The following is a 17,630-nucleotide window of genomic DNA, read 5'->3' on the forward strand; positions in this document are numbered from 1 at the left end:
TTCAACAGACTCAATTTTCATTATTCTGTTACATCAAGAAGGCAAAATACAGTGTTGCTCCATCTGTGAATGTAAAGCCAGTGTTTTGTGCGCCATTTTTTCACTGATCTCCTCCAAGTCTTAGCCAAGTTAAACAAATGTGTCCTAATATGTGGTGGTAAAGTTCCCCAGCATCCATGTCGTCATCATTTTCATACAATATAAATAACTCATTTGGGCCAACATTAAAATCTATTCTTCTATTAATCTATATTAATTTTACTGACAGTAGTTGTAGGCTCCATGTCACCACTATGTTACAGATCCAGGAAGTCAAACAGGAAACGGGAGATTTCCAAATCTTTTGATATTAGGTGGATTTTGAAATTTGACAAGTTGATGGAAATTAGGTCTATTGGAAGGTCGGTCTGGTTGACAACAATTAGGACATCATGAACTTTTGTGTTTGTGTTTTATGTGTGGGAACTCTTCTATAGAAAATGTCACCTGTGTGAGTGAACTGAGAACCGCATACATGGTTGGTTCCTGTGGGAGGAGCTTAAGGTGTCCAGTCCGCTTCATGCCACACTTGATTGCCAGGTTTCCTTACATTCTTCAAAACGCAGACTCCATGAACCAATAGAAGCTGTCACAGTAGCCATGTTTCTGCTCAGTTTGTAAGGAGCACAGTGTTTCTGCTTCTCTTGTCCCGAGAGCTGTACAACAGTTGTGTAGCAACTCTTTTTTTAAATGCTTCTGGTGTCCTTCAGCTCCTGCAGAGAATTTCTGGTTCTTTGGTTGCTAAATGCTCCACTGCTGGTACACGTATACCGTCATCATTACAGAGCTGAACTTTGGGGAATCAAAGACCAGGTGAGACAAATATGGGAGCGCATACCTTCGGAAATTTGCTCTCCTCGTCGATGAGTGAGATGATGTTCATGGGTTTGATGGCGATCATGTCCAGAGCGTCCTGGTTGTCTGTGAACTCAATGTGCTGCCAGTTGATGTTCTCCAGGTTGTACTCCTCCTGCTCTAGCTTGAACACATGACGCACGAAGAACTGCTGCAGGTTCTCGTTGGCAAAGTTTATGCACAGCTGCTCGAAGCTGCAGGAACGAGGACGAGAAGTGACGGAAAAGCTGACAATGCTGACAGAATAGTTCAGTTAAACTCAATATGTAGTGATGCCAGTGGGTTTCACAAAATAAATACATAAACAATGCCACAGGCATAAGAACAAACTTTTTAAATTAGGTATTTAATAAAAACCACACAGGGTATAAAATATGTGCCAGTTTCAACAGAAAGTACTTGTTAGCATCTCTCATTAGCTATAACACAATACATGTGTTGTGTTATTTTTCATGCATTCATGGTGATCATTTAGAGGCAGGTCACATGGGTGTGGGCGGTGATATTTAAAGCTATTAGTGAGCACCTCACCTGAAGACCAGGAGGGCAAAGGGTACATATGAATGCCTCTGTGGACGTTACACTTCACTCACAAGGGATTTGTAGCTGGCTTTGGAAACCCCTCAGAACAAAGATTTAGTGGGTAGGGTGGACAGCATCACTATGTGAGAGTTAGTGTGTAATGTACCTGTTTACTGTGAAGTTTTCAAAGCCAAAGATGTCCAGGAGTCCGATGGAGCGTCTGAGCGCTTTGGGCTGAGATGACGGAGGCTTATAAATGGCTGCATTGATCTTTTCCACGATCCACACAAACAAGCGACCGTAAATACCCTGCGCGCACACACAGACAAAGTCACAGTCCAACACATTAAAGGTCCCCAATGAGGGATTTGATCTCTAGTAGAGATATTATGTGCGTGTTGATAACTGTCTCAGTCTCATTCCACTTCTTGGTGGAAATGCAAAAATGTGTTGGAAGAGGCAGTGAAGAAAACCATTATTCTGCAAACCTGCAGGTCGAAATGAAACATGGCAGGATGTAAGATACTTAAAGTGTTTGAATGGCTCTGAAAATGTGTTAAAGGAAAGGAAATACAATGAAAAGGTTCACACCAGAGTCTGTGTTGGACAATCTCAACTTATTCTCTTTTATCATCTCTGCTACGTGGGGCTTTTAACCCCTTTAGTTCATTAACTTAAATGAATAAAGTGTGATAATTATGAGCTGTACCTTAACAAAAGCGTCCCGTACATCCAGAGCTTGTTCCATGCTGAGAGGGGTGGAGACCGTCTCTCCTCTGGTGATGAGTGTTCGGCTGGTCAGACAGTTCATCAGATCCTTAACGTCCACCTTAACACACAGAGACACATAAACACAGGAGCTCCTCAATGAATCTCCAAAACATCCAATCAAATTTACGGTTTTGAAGTACTGTGAAATAATAGCGTAAAACTGCTTTTATTAACACCTGAATGGAGGTTTGATTTGACTGTCACTGAACAGTGACACTGCTAGATTAGACTAAAAGAAAGAAGGGTGGGTGGATAATGTGTCGGAGCACAATGGGATCTTTAAATTAGGGTGAAACTGCTGGCCAGTTCTACTATTATTTATTTTCTATCATATATATACTGTCACAGTGGTGGATGATCATATTAAACTTCACCAGAGTTTTTAAATAATGAAGGCAGTGGACGTAGGTACAAAACTATGGGTGTGAATATAGAAGTCCCGCCCACTTGTTGCCCATCCATCTGTGTATGAGGGGCATCTAATCAAAAGAAGGAGGGGCAAGAAAAGCAAAACAGGATGAAAGAGGATGAAAAGGTGTGTGTGTGTGTGTGTCACCTCTAATAGTGTGGCAGAAGTAGTGAGATGAGGGCTCCGCACCACCTCACAGGCATCAAGGTTGTCATAGGTGCGTGCTGAAAGGTCAAAGATCAACAGAGTGTCTAAAGAAGTTTTCTTTATAAATAAAATTAAAATCACAGATATTTTTTACGAGGTGTTAATTATGTCTGTACTTGTGTGGACTGCAAGGACTGGACACTAAGAACAATACTCACAAGGAAACATGGCTACAGGAAGCTAAACACAGCGGACGAGTAAACAGTAAATTCCTTTTCTGGTAATATTTTTCACGTTACCCTCGTATCTCAGGTTTCCCATGTGCAGTATAGCAGCCAGCAGCTTAGAAATCTCCCAGTTCTCCTTGTCAGTGAACATCAGCACCTGAGCAAACAGACCCAAGCAACAATCATTACCTTTCAGTGTCTTTCAAATATAAGATGATAAAAACAGTATGTTGGTGATATTTAAATAGTTGAATACACAATATTAACTTTAGGTAAAGCAGCACACACGTTAGTACCTTCATTGCAGAGCGGATGTTGGAGTACTCCTTCATATCGTTTCGGCCATCACAAACGGTACAGTTACCCTGCAAAGAGACGGAGGGATGGATGGGGATCAGAACAAAGTCTTTGTCTTTTCATATTTTATTTACTTTTTTTTAATCCTATTTTTATTTGATATAATCTCTGTTTTCCTGATTGGCACGATCCCCTAATAAGAGACTATTCAACAGCTGTAAAGATCAAAGCTCCTCTTGACCGATAAGGCGACTGATCAGCCAATTACGCAGCGTGAGACAGTAACTCACGATGGTCAGGTAGGTGTAGTCTGTGGCTTTGCTCAGCCCCAGTTTCTTCTTCTCATCGACAGTCATTCCCTTCAGCATACAGTAGAAGATGTGGTAGTTTCTCTCATCGTAGGCCTGTAGAGAGAGGAGAAAAGTCAAATCAGTGTTACACCACTACATATTATAAAAGATAAGGTAAGGCTTTGCAGACTGCAGGGATTAATTCATCATAAGATAGAACTGACTTTTGGCTATTTTGTTTTACTTTAAGTCAAGATGATAAACAGAATGACGTTTTTTATGTCACAGTTAGTTACTGAGAAAATGCTCAGGAGTTTAACTTTGAGCTGATCAGCTTCGGACTTACCTGTCGACAGACTCGGGATTTCTCCAGCAGGTACTGCTCTATCTTGGCTCCTTCTATGGCTCCTCGCTTGTTGAAATGGATGTCAATGTATTTCCCAAAACGAGATGAGTTGTCATTGCGGATCGTTTTTGCGTTTCCAAAGGCTGGAAGAAAAACAGAAAACACCAACAATGCAAAAGACATTTCTGTCAAGGTCTGATTGCCCACTGGGAATCTTAATGGAGACTCTTTAGGAATTATCTTCTTTCTTGGCTGTAAATGTTTTCACTGTGTGTTTTCAGTAGATTCACTGAAATATGAGAGGAGACTCAGACATGTGAGCATGTAGCGTGGTGTGTTGTTTCACGATCGTCTTTCTCTCAGGTGAGACATTCACGCAATGCTGGATTGAAGTGTAAATGACGCCTGCTTTGCACTCACAGTGCACTGCACATACGTAATAGGTTGCCTGCTTTTATCATGACGGCTATAAAGTAGATTGGCTTATGCACAAAGAATCACGGGGTCACATTTTATCATTTTGCCCAACATTTAAGCCAAATAGAGTTGATTTTTGATCACAATGAATGGCTAACTGGCAAAGAATTGACCAAAGATGTTGAACGACGTATTAATCTTGCTAATTTGGTTTCATCTTATAAGTAATTCCTGCTGATTTAATTAACAATTAAATGGAGGTAGATGTTTCATGTGACCTGTCCTGTCACTGCACTACTGCAGACCTCTATCTTACAGTGTTTTGCTCTTCTGATCATTTTGAATTTTGTTATAATACATCCAGTAAATCTTATCTGAAGCTTTAACTTTCAGGTAAAGCTTAAAATTGTATTAATGAAGAATATTTTTTAATGAAGTAATGTACATGTTTAAAAATAACTTTGGTAGTCAGCACAGTCTCAGTCTGTGCTGCCGGGTGTTGATGTTGTAAAACCTTCAGCTGCAAGATTACTGAACTAACATGTCTCTGTTACAACTGTGAGAGATTAAACGTAAATGCTAAAGTGAATCCACAACATCATCTGTGAGTTTGTCTACTTCATAGAGATTTTCTTCCAGATAATGAGTTAAAGATCACTTTTCTCTCTCTGTGTGTGTGTGTGTGTGTGTGTGTGTGTGTGTGCGTGCGTGCGTGCGTGCGTGTGTGTGTGTGTGTGTGTGTGTGTGTGTGTGTGTGCGAGTGTGTGTGTGTGTGTGTGTGTGTGTGTGTGTGTGTGTGTGTGTGTGTGTGTGTGTGTGTGTTACCTTCTAGTATAGGGTTTGCCTCCAGGACCTGCTGCTCTATCCAGGAGTGTTGACCACTGATGGCCGCCAGAAACTGAAGGATCAGTTTGGTGCTTTCTGTTTTTCCTGCTCCAGATTCACCACTATCAAACCAAAACAACAGCGAGAAAATGTGATCATGTTTAAGAAAGACCAAGAGGTTGTTTATCATTTTAAAGTTTCTGATGATTCTACGAGATCTTCAGCACCTACATTTTTATCAGTTTCTTATTTTTCTTGTTTTTTCTTCTTTTAATCACAAATTTTAATAATTTGATAGAAAATAAAAAAGATTAGATATTAGATATCTGACTGACTGACAAACCTTTTGGTCTGCATGGTTAAAACTCACATCCTTGCTGTATGATTGCTGGTTTGTATTTGAGCCACCTGCAGTCTGAACTTTTCCTAACCTGATGATACAGCACTGGTCGCGGTTGTTCCTCTGCATGTTGAAGTAACAGTTGTCAGCAATGGCAAATATATGAGGTGGCATTTCACCGATCTTCTTGTTGGTGTAGAGGCGGATCTGGTCAGCCGTGTAGATGGGCAGCGGCTGGTAAGGATTGACAGCCACAAGGATGGAGCCTGTGTACGTCTGTACAGAAAAAACGAGGATGAACCAAATTATGTTTTTTTTAGGTCACCCAGGTGTTGATGTTTTGGACTCACACTGCTGGTAGCTGATGTGTAAAAGAAGATAAGTACTGAGTAACTACAAATCCTACAGACATCATCTTCTCCTCAACATGCTATACTTGGAAAATTCCTCCAAGGACTGTCAAAAGACAGTTCCTGGGTCCAAACCAGAGCAAGGCAAAGTGTAATAAGAAGCTAACAAATAGTTCAAAAACACATCTTAAAACTGAACAGCCATGAACAGGTCAGCATTTTATGTTTCATGTTTAAGGATTAAAGCACCTGTCAATATCAGATTAAAGTCTTTCAGTTAAATTTGAGAAATTATCAAAGAAGCCAGCCGAAGATCCTTTAGTAAAATGTCCACAATACAACGTCAGAAATATTACAAAAAAATGTCATGCGGCTGTCTGTTGCCGAAAGGATCGAGCAACAAGCCGGTGCCGGTTAGTGGGTACATGAGCTGACACAGGTCGAGTAGCTCAGATGTTGAAGGATGACAATGAGAACGTATCATTGTTCGCCATAAGAGAACAGAAAGCCATGTTGGAAACATGGTGCAGCTCTCAGTTTGGTTACTGTTAAGCCAAAGTGAGTTACTATAGTCCCTGCGCCAACATGACACATCCATCCATAGTGCATATAAGAAAAGAAGTCCCATCAAATACATGATGTCTACTGAAACGTGCAGCAAACCCGCTGTATACTGTGATCGAGGCCATGCAGCGTGCATTAAATCCATGCAGTGGGTGCATATCCTTGTATATTTTTTAGCCTTTGTCTATGCTTGGGTTTCAGGGGCTGACTTACCCTGCCACCACAGTTTGTCTTCAGTAGAAACAGGAACAAATAAAGGAGGGTAACAAACAGAGGTAATGAGAAAATAAAGCAAGGAAGGTATTATGATGACAGGAGAGGAGTGAGAAAAAAGTGACAGAGAGTTAAAAGAGTAAGGTGACGAATAAAGTGTTAAAAAGCTGCTTAAACAGACAGAACATATAGCAGTAGGGTCAAAATAAATGAGATATAGCAAATTCTATATAAAAATCAGGTTTGTATTAAACTTTAAAGCCTTTTAAAGCCTTAAACTTTAAATCACAACGACAGTTGCCTTAAGACACTTTATGTTGTAAAGTCAAAACGCTGCAATAATACAGAGTAACCCCAGTCAGATAAACCTCTATGAGCGAGCGCTTGACGACAGTGGGAAGAAAAAACTCTCTTTTAACAGGAAATAACTTCCAGCAGAACCAGGCTCAGCGAGGGGCATCTGCTGCAACCCATTGGGGATGAGGGGATAAATAATCAAATAAAAAATTAAGAAAAGACTTTATATAAAATTTTGTTTTAGTGCAGAAGAGCAAATATTTGTTACTCTGTGTAGAAAAATCTTTTTAAACAGTATTAAAGGGATTAAATAATGAAGGTATTTCTATTGTTGGAGTTCCATCCATCCAGCAGGATGAGGGTTACAAGTGTGAATGATTTAGTTTGTACTCTACATAGTTGTTGGTAGAGTTTCTTTAATGAGCAGAATTAGGCTTTTCATATTTAAGCATTGCTTCTGCCTGAGCCTGTTCAGTCACTCTTGGTTCCAAGTACTGATGACAATTTCTAATATATCAAACGCTACTTCCTGCCACAGTTTGAGTCAAGTTGTAAGTGTAGTGTAATTGTGAAGAGTAGCCATAATGGTGAGGAACTGGGAGCCTGTCCAGGGTAAACTAGATTCAGTAGGCTCAGCCCTGCAGTAATCGCTGCAGTAATACTCACATATATGAGTTTTTCTCTGTATCTGATGAGCAGGTTACGGAGGATACCAGCTTCATTGAGGTCTCCCAAGCGAATCATGTCTTCCACCCCGTGGATGGAGGTGGGATGCATTGGCTTGATGTTGGTGGCATTTTGGGGGGAGATCCAGTGCTCCTGAAGGAGGATGGGAAGTTAAGTTGAGAAAGCACATTGGAAATTCAGGACATTTTTGATCCTAAACAAAAAAAACAAAAACGTTTTTAATGATCTCAACGGTCACATGGTGTCTGTGATTAGTGTTAGACACTGACATGCTTCCCAAGACATGTTCTTTAAAAAACAAGTTTTATTTGTATGTAAGTGCTTACATTTCCTTCATCGTCCACCACTTGGATCTGTCCGGAGTCACAGAGTTTGACCACTGCGCCGATCGGCACCTCAAACTCCCGACCAGTCTTCAGGTCCAACCAGACATAGTCGCCCTGAAAGGAAGTCAGACAGTCAAACCGAAATCAGGATGTTAGGATTTTGGGAGTTAAATCATTCAGCGTCAGAGTAACAGAGTAAGTATCAAGGTCAGAGTAACAGCAATGTCAGATCACATGAGAAATCAGCCAGAAGCAGAAAGAAACCGTGAAGCAGCATTGACAGAAAAGTGCGTTAATATGTGAACTCATCATGAAAAACAATATTTTTCATCAAAACTTAGAACCAGCTCGTGGTCTGAAGAAATCAGACTGTAGGTTAAATAATTCCTCAAAGCCTTTCGAAACAAATCTTGCCACACAGCAGCAATCCTTAAATGTCTTTGAAACTTTTATTTTAAAGGCTATGAAGACAGAAAACCTGCATTTATAAAATGAAAAGTAAAATCGAATAATACAGTTTAAAAAAATCTGCTGACTTCGGCCCAAAATAAAGCCATAAAAAGCTTTTCCCCCTAGAAGTTAGAACTTCTACCTTCATCTCTGTGTTACAGGCTTCTGTACGTGAAATTAAATTATGGTTTCTTTGAGAACTGTTTCTCTTTAATAATGTGTCTTATATACCTTTACACTCGACTGGCTTTTAATACAGTACCTGCAGCAGACTGACAATCCTTGCTTTGCTTTGAGGGTTTCTGTCTGACCTTTAATCAGTTCCAGACGTTTCTAGTAGGTTACCACTAGACCCAGTTTTTAGGTTTAATCCAATTTACATAAAGATTTTATGTTAAGCCAGTAATCTAAAATTTCACAAAAATTCATTGCAGCCATTTAAAATGGTACTCAGTAGTTTGTACGGCCTACAGAAGCTTGCATGCCTGATAACATCGGGGCCTGTTCCTAATGAGACAATAGATGGTGTCCTGGGATCTCCTCCCAGATCTTGACCTCAGATCAGGGCATCGCTGAGCTGCTGGACAGTCTGAGGTGCAACCTGGCAGAGTTGGATGGACCAAAACATAACGTCTCACTCAGCTGGATATAAGTCAGCTGAGCGTGGCTCCTCCTCAGTGGTATCAGATCCTCCATCCTCCATGTGCTGCCGGCATACTCTCACCACATGAGGCGTATCGTGCACCAGGAGGAACCTGGGACCCACTACAGCAGCGTAGGGTCTGACAGTAAGTCCAGGGACTTCATCCTGATACCTGATGGCAGTCACGGTGATATTGCCTAGCGTGTAGTGTCTGTGTGTCCGTCCATGGATATGCCTCCCCAGACCATCACTGACCCAATACCAAACCAGTCGTGCTGAATGATTTTACAGCTATCTTAATGTTCTCCACAGCTTCTCCAGACCCTGCTGTCACACGTGCTCAGGATGACCCTGCTGTCATCTGTGAAAAGCACAGGACTCCAGTGGTTGACCTACCAATACTGGTATTCTATGGAAAATGCCAGGCGGGCTTCACGGTGTTGAGCAGTGAGCACAGAGCCCACTACAGGACGATGGGCCCTCAGGTCTCATGACTTTTGTTTCTGATTGCGTGGTCAGAGACATTCACACAAATGGCCTGTAGCTCTGCCAGTGCTCATCCTTTTCTTCCTGTCACAAAGGACCTTATACTGGTCCCGCTGATGGCTTGAGGACCTTCTGCGGTCCCTGTCTCCTGGAATCTCCTCCATGCACTTGAGACTGTGCTGAGTGACGCAGCTAACCTACTGGGAGCGGCAATAATGATGTGCCATCCAGGAGGAGCTGGAATACCTGTGCTACCTCTGTAGGGTTCGGGGGGGGGGGGTGTCCACCTGTAAAGTTGTTCCTGTTTTGGGGGGTGTGTCATTGTTGTCTTTCAGCATTAACAGTCCCCTTAACTGACCAGCTCAATGCTCACGAAGTTTAACTGAAGCTTACTCTGACTGACAATTATTCCCTTAGTGTGTTGAGCAGTGTACAACACTATGAGGTCTTTAAGATACTATTGATGGGGGCTTAAAATGCAGCTCTTTGTACATGAGCAGGGGATTCTAAATTAAATTCTGGATTGAACAGGGAGAGAATGAAGAGAAGCTAAAATGGGAAGCATGAGTAAAAGAAGTATACACACATAAACAGCCATGTTAAAAACGTAAACACACATGATCTCTTCAGATGACCCATGAGTCAAAAGTGACCCAGAACAGAAAACCATGCATAATTATTTTAACACACAGTTCTGCAGTATTACATCAGCATTCTTCTCGTGTATAAGAAAAAAGGCACACGTAAATAACAAAGCAGGGAGCAACACAAATGCTACAGATAAAAGCCATGTAATTATGACTCATGAGACTTAAGACACAAGCAGTGTCAGCATACCGGCAGCAGAGTGCTGTGTTTCATCACAGTGTTGACGTTGCGTATCAGCGCCCATTTGGCCTGATCCTTCTCATAAAGCTCCACATAATCCCGACGCTTGAACATCTTCACGTGCACAGTGAAAACTTACTTACAAGCACGCTCACAGTTATATCCAGAGGTAACGGTCTAGAGGCGATACCCACACGTATGAGAGGAAATGTTTCGAAACTGTTCAGATGTTCATTGAATTTTAGTTTCTTGCAAAATTCTCCAAAATCTTCAATGTTTAACAAACGAAATTCCTCCCAGATCACAGGCACACATCACCTCTGTTTGTCTTCACCGGGTTTATCTAAAAAAAAAAAAAGTTGGGGTCGTGGGGAAAAATAATTCCAAGAAAAACAGGTCGAGTATCAGTCCTCTTACAGTCAAACAGCTCTGCCCAGACCAGGGTCCTGTTTTCTGACCTTGCTGGATGTAAAAACTTCAATAAAGAAATCAATTTGAAAATGTGCAGTAAGTTTCCACTGTAACATTTTGGGACCAACAATCCTCCTGCTCTCTCGCTCTCTCCCAGACTCTCTACATCACATTTTGTTAACCCATCCCCTGCTGCCCATGGCAACCAGGTGTCACTTCCTCCTCAGGTGTGTCCTATGGTGTTGGATTTCTGCCTAGATAAGCCCACTGCAGGCTCCTACTGTCATAAATACGCTGTAGTCACCACAGGATGCATCACATAAGTAAAATAATGGCCTTTCACTTTCAGCTTAAATTTGAGAGGAGGGTAGAATTTGGTCATTTCAGATGCTGTCATGGTCCTGAGTCGGTGACCCAGTGTTTTTGAATTATTAATAGTCTTTGCTTTCATTATTATTTAGAATTTCTAGTCTCTTGGTTTCTGTGCCTCCTGTGTTTCATGTTTAGTTACTCTTGTTTCCGTGTTTGTTCCGTCTGTTCCCCTAACCAGTCATACTCCATGTCTGTGTGTCTAGCCTTGGCTGTGTCCCAATTCAGGGGCTGCATCCTTCGGAGGACCCAGCCTTCGGCGTCTATGTGGGGCTTGTCCTTCGAAGACCGAGAAGGCTGGAAGTGTGAGGCTGAGATTTGTATCACCAGCTGTCTCGGTGGAGTTAAACTCAGCTGTCTGCTCCTTGCTCACTAAAATATATCAGGACGTGAGTAAATTCTCGACCATCTCACACTTCTGTTTAATCAGTTTTCTGTTTGACGTTTATTCAGATGTGTGAAAACTATAACTTTAATCTCAGCCAAACCGATTTACTCAGGAACAAATGAAACACTGAAAAAAGCCAAACTAGCATTTTTAAGTTATCTAAGTGATTTATATATCATGTTTAACCTGAGTAGCGAAGGACTGCGCAGGTCTGAAAACAATGTGCTGGGAGTCCAGTGTTCTCGCCGGCTCGAGTGAGCCTTGACCACCCAGTCAGCTATCGAGCTGGTGGGTAACATGTAATATGTGATGTCTTGATAAATCAAGCAGATATTTGAAGTTTACAAACCTACTTTCTTGAAAATATCTTAAAAGTTTATTTTGTGACCCAGAAAGAGTAATATTTCAAACTCTTTAGTCGTGCTCCTCCGCCATTGCTGCATTTTAAAAGTATTTTTATATTATTATAAAAATATTATAAATAATGATTTAAATAAAAAAGTATTGAAAATAGTAATAAGAGTAATATTAAAACTAAGTATTTGCCGCCATTGTTGGAAACTGGAATTTGCTGGACCACGCTATGAATTCTGGGATAGGTTGGGCCACGGAGGATACACCCAACCCCCCCTGAAATTCGGCGAAATGAAGAATGGGTCGGCCGCATTTGGAGCAGCCTCCTAATTGGGACAGCCTTTGTCGCCCGGCTGTGACATAATAGGCCAAACCAAAACGGATTAAAAGTTTGCACATAAATAAATGACGAGTGAAACTTGCCCAACCACAAAGAAACTTGTTGAAAAGAGATCTGATGAGATCTCTTTGAGATTTGTCTATAATGTTAAAGGTAAAAAGTAGCTTTTGAGTTGTAGGAAAAAATGTCTCTTTGCATCTAAATTTGGTGAAAATGAAATGACTTACTGTTCCAGACTTACTCCAGAGAACAACGTCTTTGCAAATAAATAAATGTCAGATTAGAGCCAGACCTTTCTCAATGTGAGGCAACGCTGCTGACTGCTTCATCACTGCACTGCATCAGTATGTGGGATCAAAATGTTTTTACTGTCCAGAGGCTTGTACAAATAAAATATCTGAACGGACTGGCATAAACTTTGATATGAATAATAATCTGTCTTAAATGACCCACTGACCCAGACTTTTTTAGTTTTGAGTGGATGGGTGGAAAATTTAATTAGCTTCAACTCTAAAACATCCTGTCGGCCATTATTATTGTTTTTGACGGTTTTCATATTGGTTTGTTTATCTTCTTCCTCTCCAACTACAGAAGAATGCCAGCCGTATTCAGCATGAGACGTGAGCTCTGACTCAGGGGTGAGTGTGTCACCATGAATAGCTGTTTGAGTGTGCGTTACATATAAGTCACTTTAATTAAGTAACTACTCCGTCTAGCCAACTGAGCCACCTGAACATTACACCACCAAGCATCTGTCACACACACACACACACACACACACACACACACACACACACACACACACACACACACACACACACACACACACACACACACAGAGAGAGACCACATGCTGAATTATTTAACACAGAGGATCTGTTTGGTGTCTGTCTGTCTCTTAGTTTATATTTCTTGTTGTGTGCCGCTCTCTTTCTCTTTCTCTCTCTTTCCCTTCATTTTCTTTTCCATGTTTCCTTTACTGCTGTTATTTCTGACAAACAGCTGTATGTTACAGTGCTGAACACTTGCTGTAGGTTTGGATGGTAACTGATGAGCTTATGGAAACAGCACTGAGATCAGAGAGAAGAGTTTGTTACTTGAACAGAAATCTAATTACACGACTACAAACAAAGTTTAGTAAATATTATTTCTCATATGCATAGACTAACATAAACATTTTTTCTTTAAGCAAATTTTTTTTTTTGAAAATTCCTAAATAGAGCGATTTTAAAGACATTTTGCAGCCAATTTCAGCATTTGCATTGCATTTCTATTTCTCCATGAATCTGAATATTTCCTGCATCTCTGTAACACAGTATAATGAAGTTATCTGATGCATCTATTCCAATGTCTCATCATGGTGATTCTGAAAGTGTTGGGAGACTCATTTTCTTTGTGACTGTTAAATGACTGTTAATGTTAATGTTAATGTGAAGCTATGAAAATGTTTTTAAAGAACTATAAGATGAGACAGATTTCTTCCTTGAGTTTGTCCTTTTAGCTCCGCTTCTTCAGTTCACTTAACAAGCATTTATTTGGGCTAATGGAAGAAACTGGAGTACCCACAGGAAACCTATGCAGGCACATGGACATGTACAGAACTCCACAGAGAAAGACCCCACCCAGGCAGTGACTCCTTACTGCAGTGGGTTATACATCTGCCTAACAAGTGAAACACAAATAACTTGGCAGCTGCTCAAAAAACTCCCAAAATCAAATATGTGGATCTACCTGCTGATAATCTGAGCTTCCCATTTAAATACCAAAACCAACAATTCCTCAAACCAGGCTCACACTGGCCTGTTGCCCAGTGTGAGCTGGGACAGGCTCAAATAGGCCCTGTAACCATGTTTCAGGGCAGTATTCCCCCCACGGCAACCCCCAGTCTCACATTAACAGCTTTATATAGAAGTCATTCAGAGATCAATGAAGCCCCCAGGTCAACTAACCAGACAGCAAATGGGGACATGACCCACTGAACAGCACCGGGAAGCTCGTGTGACCAACCAGGATATAAAACTCTTTGAGCCACACACTTCATTCTGCACAGTGTTAATACTATAGTAATCTCAGACATACAGTTTTCAAGTTTTCACACTGACACCCCACTCAAAGCTTCTGTTTACAAGAAGCAACCAGTCAGAACAAAACTGTCTTAAAGGGAGAAGGAGGGAAGCTTGTTTCAGACAGAATAAACTGAGAGCCTTAAAAATGCATAGAAATTATTATTTTGAACTGTGAATCATGCAAAGCTACTTTAGAAGAGTCAAAAAATAAAAACTCAGAGCAGAAAATTATCAAAATAACTTGATTTAAGGTGCTTTAAGGAGGTCTGCAGGTTTAGAAGAAACCATTATATTTATAGAGAGCATCTTTTCTGTGCTTTTTCAGTTGAGGGGAAGTTAGAATCAGGCAGTCTCATATGGAAAAGTTATATATAAATCTTATAAAGTTTGTATCTGTCTTGTGTGAAACTTGTATGAAAGCATACAAGAGTGAAAACAGATATAACATTCTTTGAAAAATTATTGAAATGAAACTTGTATGTTTTGAATACTTACTAAAGAAATATATGAAAGTGGCCACTTTCATGAGTAAATCATATAAGCCTTATATGATTCACTATATGAAGTAGGCCACATCTGATGCAAGTCTTTATAAGTTTTTTCTATTTCTTTTCAATATGTGGTTGTCTGGCCATCATAAGAAATAACATTAATTCAAGCAAAACATGTAAATTACTAGTACTTGTCTTCAAAGATGATTTAAAGACTCAAACTGTTGTCAAACTTGAGCTTCTACACAAACATGAAAAATATCTTTTGCCAAATGGGCCTCGTCTGCAGACACAGCAGCGCATTATGTCCTGCCAGTTCTGTACTTTTTCCAGTTTACATGAGACTGTAGAGTAAACTACAACTTCACTGATACAGAACACAGACTCATGAAAAGCACATACGCCCTGCCGTCTCATTCTTTGGACAAACGTGACTGAGACGAGCCACACTGATGTAATGTCCATGCTGCCTGCAGTGGATGGGTGTGTGTCATCACCTCTTTCATCAGGTAAATAATTCAGGCCTGACATGAGCCAGGTACTCACTTGCAGCTGCTATGGTGTCTCCTGTGTGGAAAGGTAACAAAATGCAGATAGAGGCCTCTGGATGTCAACTATGAACCACGGTGTCCCCACGTACTACCCGTATGAAAACAGTTATTCCTGTTTCAAATGATAAACTATGAATGTACGTCATTCTGCTCCCCGTTCTTTTAATGGGGTTTAAATTTTGTAAGTGACTTTGTAACAATGCTTTTGGTAAGTAACCCACATTTAGTCTTTTCCTTGAATAAAAATGCAAACAATAAAGAAAACCCTGCCCGAGGATGCTGACTCCTGTCACACTTTATCCTCTAAACCACAAGATGTCATTTTATCCCGTCATTTATTGACTGACATGATGCATAACATGGGGTTCCTCTCACAATAGAATTTTCCTTGACTTTTAGGGCAGCAAGCATTAAGTAGCTTTGATATCTGTTATTTGAAAATGTGTCTGATCAACAAATTAATGTCACAAAATCTCTTGTCAATGAGATTCTTAGTCTAAAGGCTCCGGCCAAGTCACAGCTGTAACTTTTATGCGTCTTGTTACTTTCGAAGGTTCACTTCAAGTTACACAAACTGTTTCCAGAGTGTGTGAGTATCATCTCACCACTGCAGACTGCACAGCGTCCGTCTGAACCTCTTCTTCAGGTGAGTCTGCCCTCTGCTGGAGTTTTTGAACATTTTAGTACCAGTTAGTCTGAAACTGTAGCTGCAGGTTACGTTACTCAAATTGTCAACGCTGTCACCAGATCTCAGTCCAGTAGAGCACCTTTTGGGATGTGGTGGAATGGGAGACTCACATCGTGGACGTGCAGCTGACAAACATACAGCAACTGTGCGATGCTGTCATGTCAAAATAAACCAAAATCTCTGAAGAAGGTTTCCAGCTACTGGTCTATGTCATTAAAACAGTTCTAAAGGTAGGATGGAGTCAAATCAATGCTGGCAAAATGTAACTAAAGAAGCCACTGACTGTGTTTCTTTAAAACCTTATTTAACCATTAGGGGAACTTTTAGGAATTAGAATATATTTTGTGAGAATTTCCTGGTCGATATTTGCAGCATTAACCTGGCATGATGTCAACAGAAGGAGAAACCAGAGCTCCTATAAACGATAACCTACATAGTGACATGCAAACTCAAGACTGAAGGGCCCCAAACCTAGGACACTCTTAAGAGAACTTACACACGAAAACCACACACTGCCGATACAGCTAAACAAGCCTCCTCACATTTTGATTATATGGGAATAAACCAACCTAAAGAGACATTCGGATCATTGCAGAAATCCTGAATAATCCAATAATTTAAGACAAAGGCGGACGAGACAGTTATTAAGTGAATATACGAGCAACAAATGCATTTACAGCTAATTTGCATTTAGATTGGAGTGACAAATCAAAGGTCACAGGATGAGATATGATGATATGCTAATTGTGCCATAAAATCATAAACAGGCTCTTCTTTTTGCATCAATGAACAAATAAAAGCCCTCTGCAGTGAGCACACAGAGAAAATAATCTTTGAACAATAAATTCACAAGAAACATTCATGTTGAAAGAGCAATAACACAGCAAGTTTTTACACAGTGCAACTACAAAGACTGAAACTGTGTGGCAAAAGCTTATAGACTCATATTCTCCCACAGACTGTGGATTCTCCAGGTGCCACAGACAATCAGAAATGGAGGACAAGCTTGTTGTTGCCACCTGTGGGCAGCTGAATGATTAAACTTTGATTTCCTGCAGAGACAGGACAAAAAAGGGGAGCTTAGATTCTGAATTCCAGGTTTTTTATTTGTACTTGTGAAGGAAGTGCTTAATATTAATATGTGATTGGAAACTTAACAAAAAATAATTTTACAAAATTTAAATTGTTTAATGTCTTGCACCTTTGCACCTCCTACTGGCCTTGCAGTGACAGTGTAAGAGACTGTGAGTTGCCTTGCCTGGGATCAACCGTTCATTGTCTACAGCTGAGAAGCTGTGGATATGGTACGTCTCAGGTTGTTTTCAGAGGGACACCACTTCTTTTGAAGAGTGCCATAAAAGCTAATATTTCTTTGGCAAATTTAAGTCATTTATCATTCGTCTTTTAACTCCATTTTTGATCTTGTCTAGATGGTTAATGCATCGTGCTCATCAGGTGGGCTCTGGCTATGCCTCTAAGCTGAACTGTTTAATGTTTCACGTACCACATATTAGCATTTTATCACATCAAGTGAGTGTTTTTACACAGCCACTCTGATCAAACTGGCGTTCTTAAGACCCAGTCTTAGAGGCCTGCTTGGAGATATACCTGCAGCTTTAGGTGTCTTGTTACCCTTTCTGTGA

At 40.6% G+C, this 17,630-nt stretch overlaps 1 protein-coding gene across 6 annotated transcripts in view; it reads right to left on the reverse strand.

The window, feature by feature from the left end:
* myo7aa (myosin VIIAa) overlaps positions 1-17,630 on the reverse strand; it is a 59,200-nt gene that overhangs the window by 33,403 nt on the left and 8,167 nt on the right. For 2 of the 6 annotated variants that reach the window (XM_076873459.1, XM_076873455.1), the window contains 13 exons: positions 7,923-8,036; positions 7,576-7,728; positions 6,613-6,630; positions 5,577-5,761; positions 5,146-5,267; positions 3,904-4,046; positions 3,558-3,671; positions 3,267-3,335; positions 3,043-3,127; positions 2,744-2,820; positions 2,126-2,245; positions 1,583-1,725; positions 878-1,088 (listed from right to left, as the gene is read on the reverse strand). In XM_076873459.1, coding sequence (XP_076729574.1) covers positions 878-1,088; positions 1,583-1,725; positions 2,126-2,245; positions 2,744-2,820; positions 3,043-3,127; positions 3,267-3,335; positions 3,558-3,671; positions 3,904-4,046; positions 5,146-5,267; positions 5,577-5,761; positions 6,613-6,630; positions 7,576-7,728; positions 7,923-8,036 — 1,554 coding nt within the window. Of the gene's footprint in view, positions 1-877; positions 1,089-1,582; positions 1,726-2,125; positions 2,246-2,743; positions 2,821-3,042; positions 3,128-3,266; positions 3,336-3,557; positions 3,672-3,903; positions 4,047-5,145; positions 5,268-5,576; positions 5,762-6,612; positions 6,631-7,575; positions 7,729-7,922; positions 8,037-10,338; positions 10,727-17,630 lie in introns of those variants that run through there. The other 4 variants (XM_076873458.1, XM_076873456.1, XM_076873454.1 and 1 more) reach the window with 3 other exon arrangements.

The sequence above is a fragment of the Maylandia zebra genome, linkage group LG14 (assembly GCF_041146795.1).
Source record: "Maylandia zebra isolate NMK-2024a linkage group LG14, Mzebra_GT3a, whole genome shotgun sequence".
NCBI lineage: Eukaryota > Metazoa > Chordata > Actinopteri > Cichliformes > Cichlidae > Maylandia > Maylandia zebra.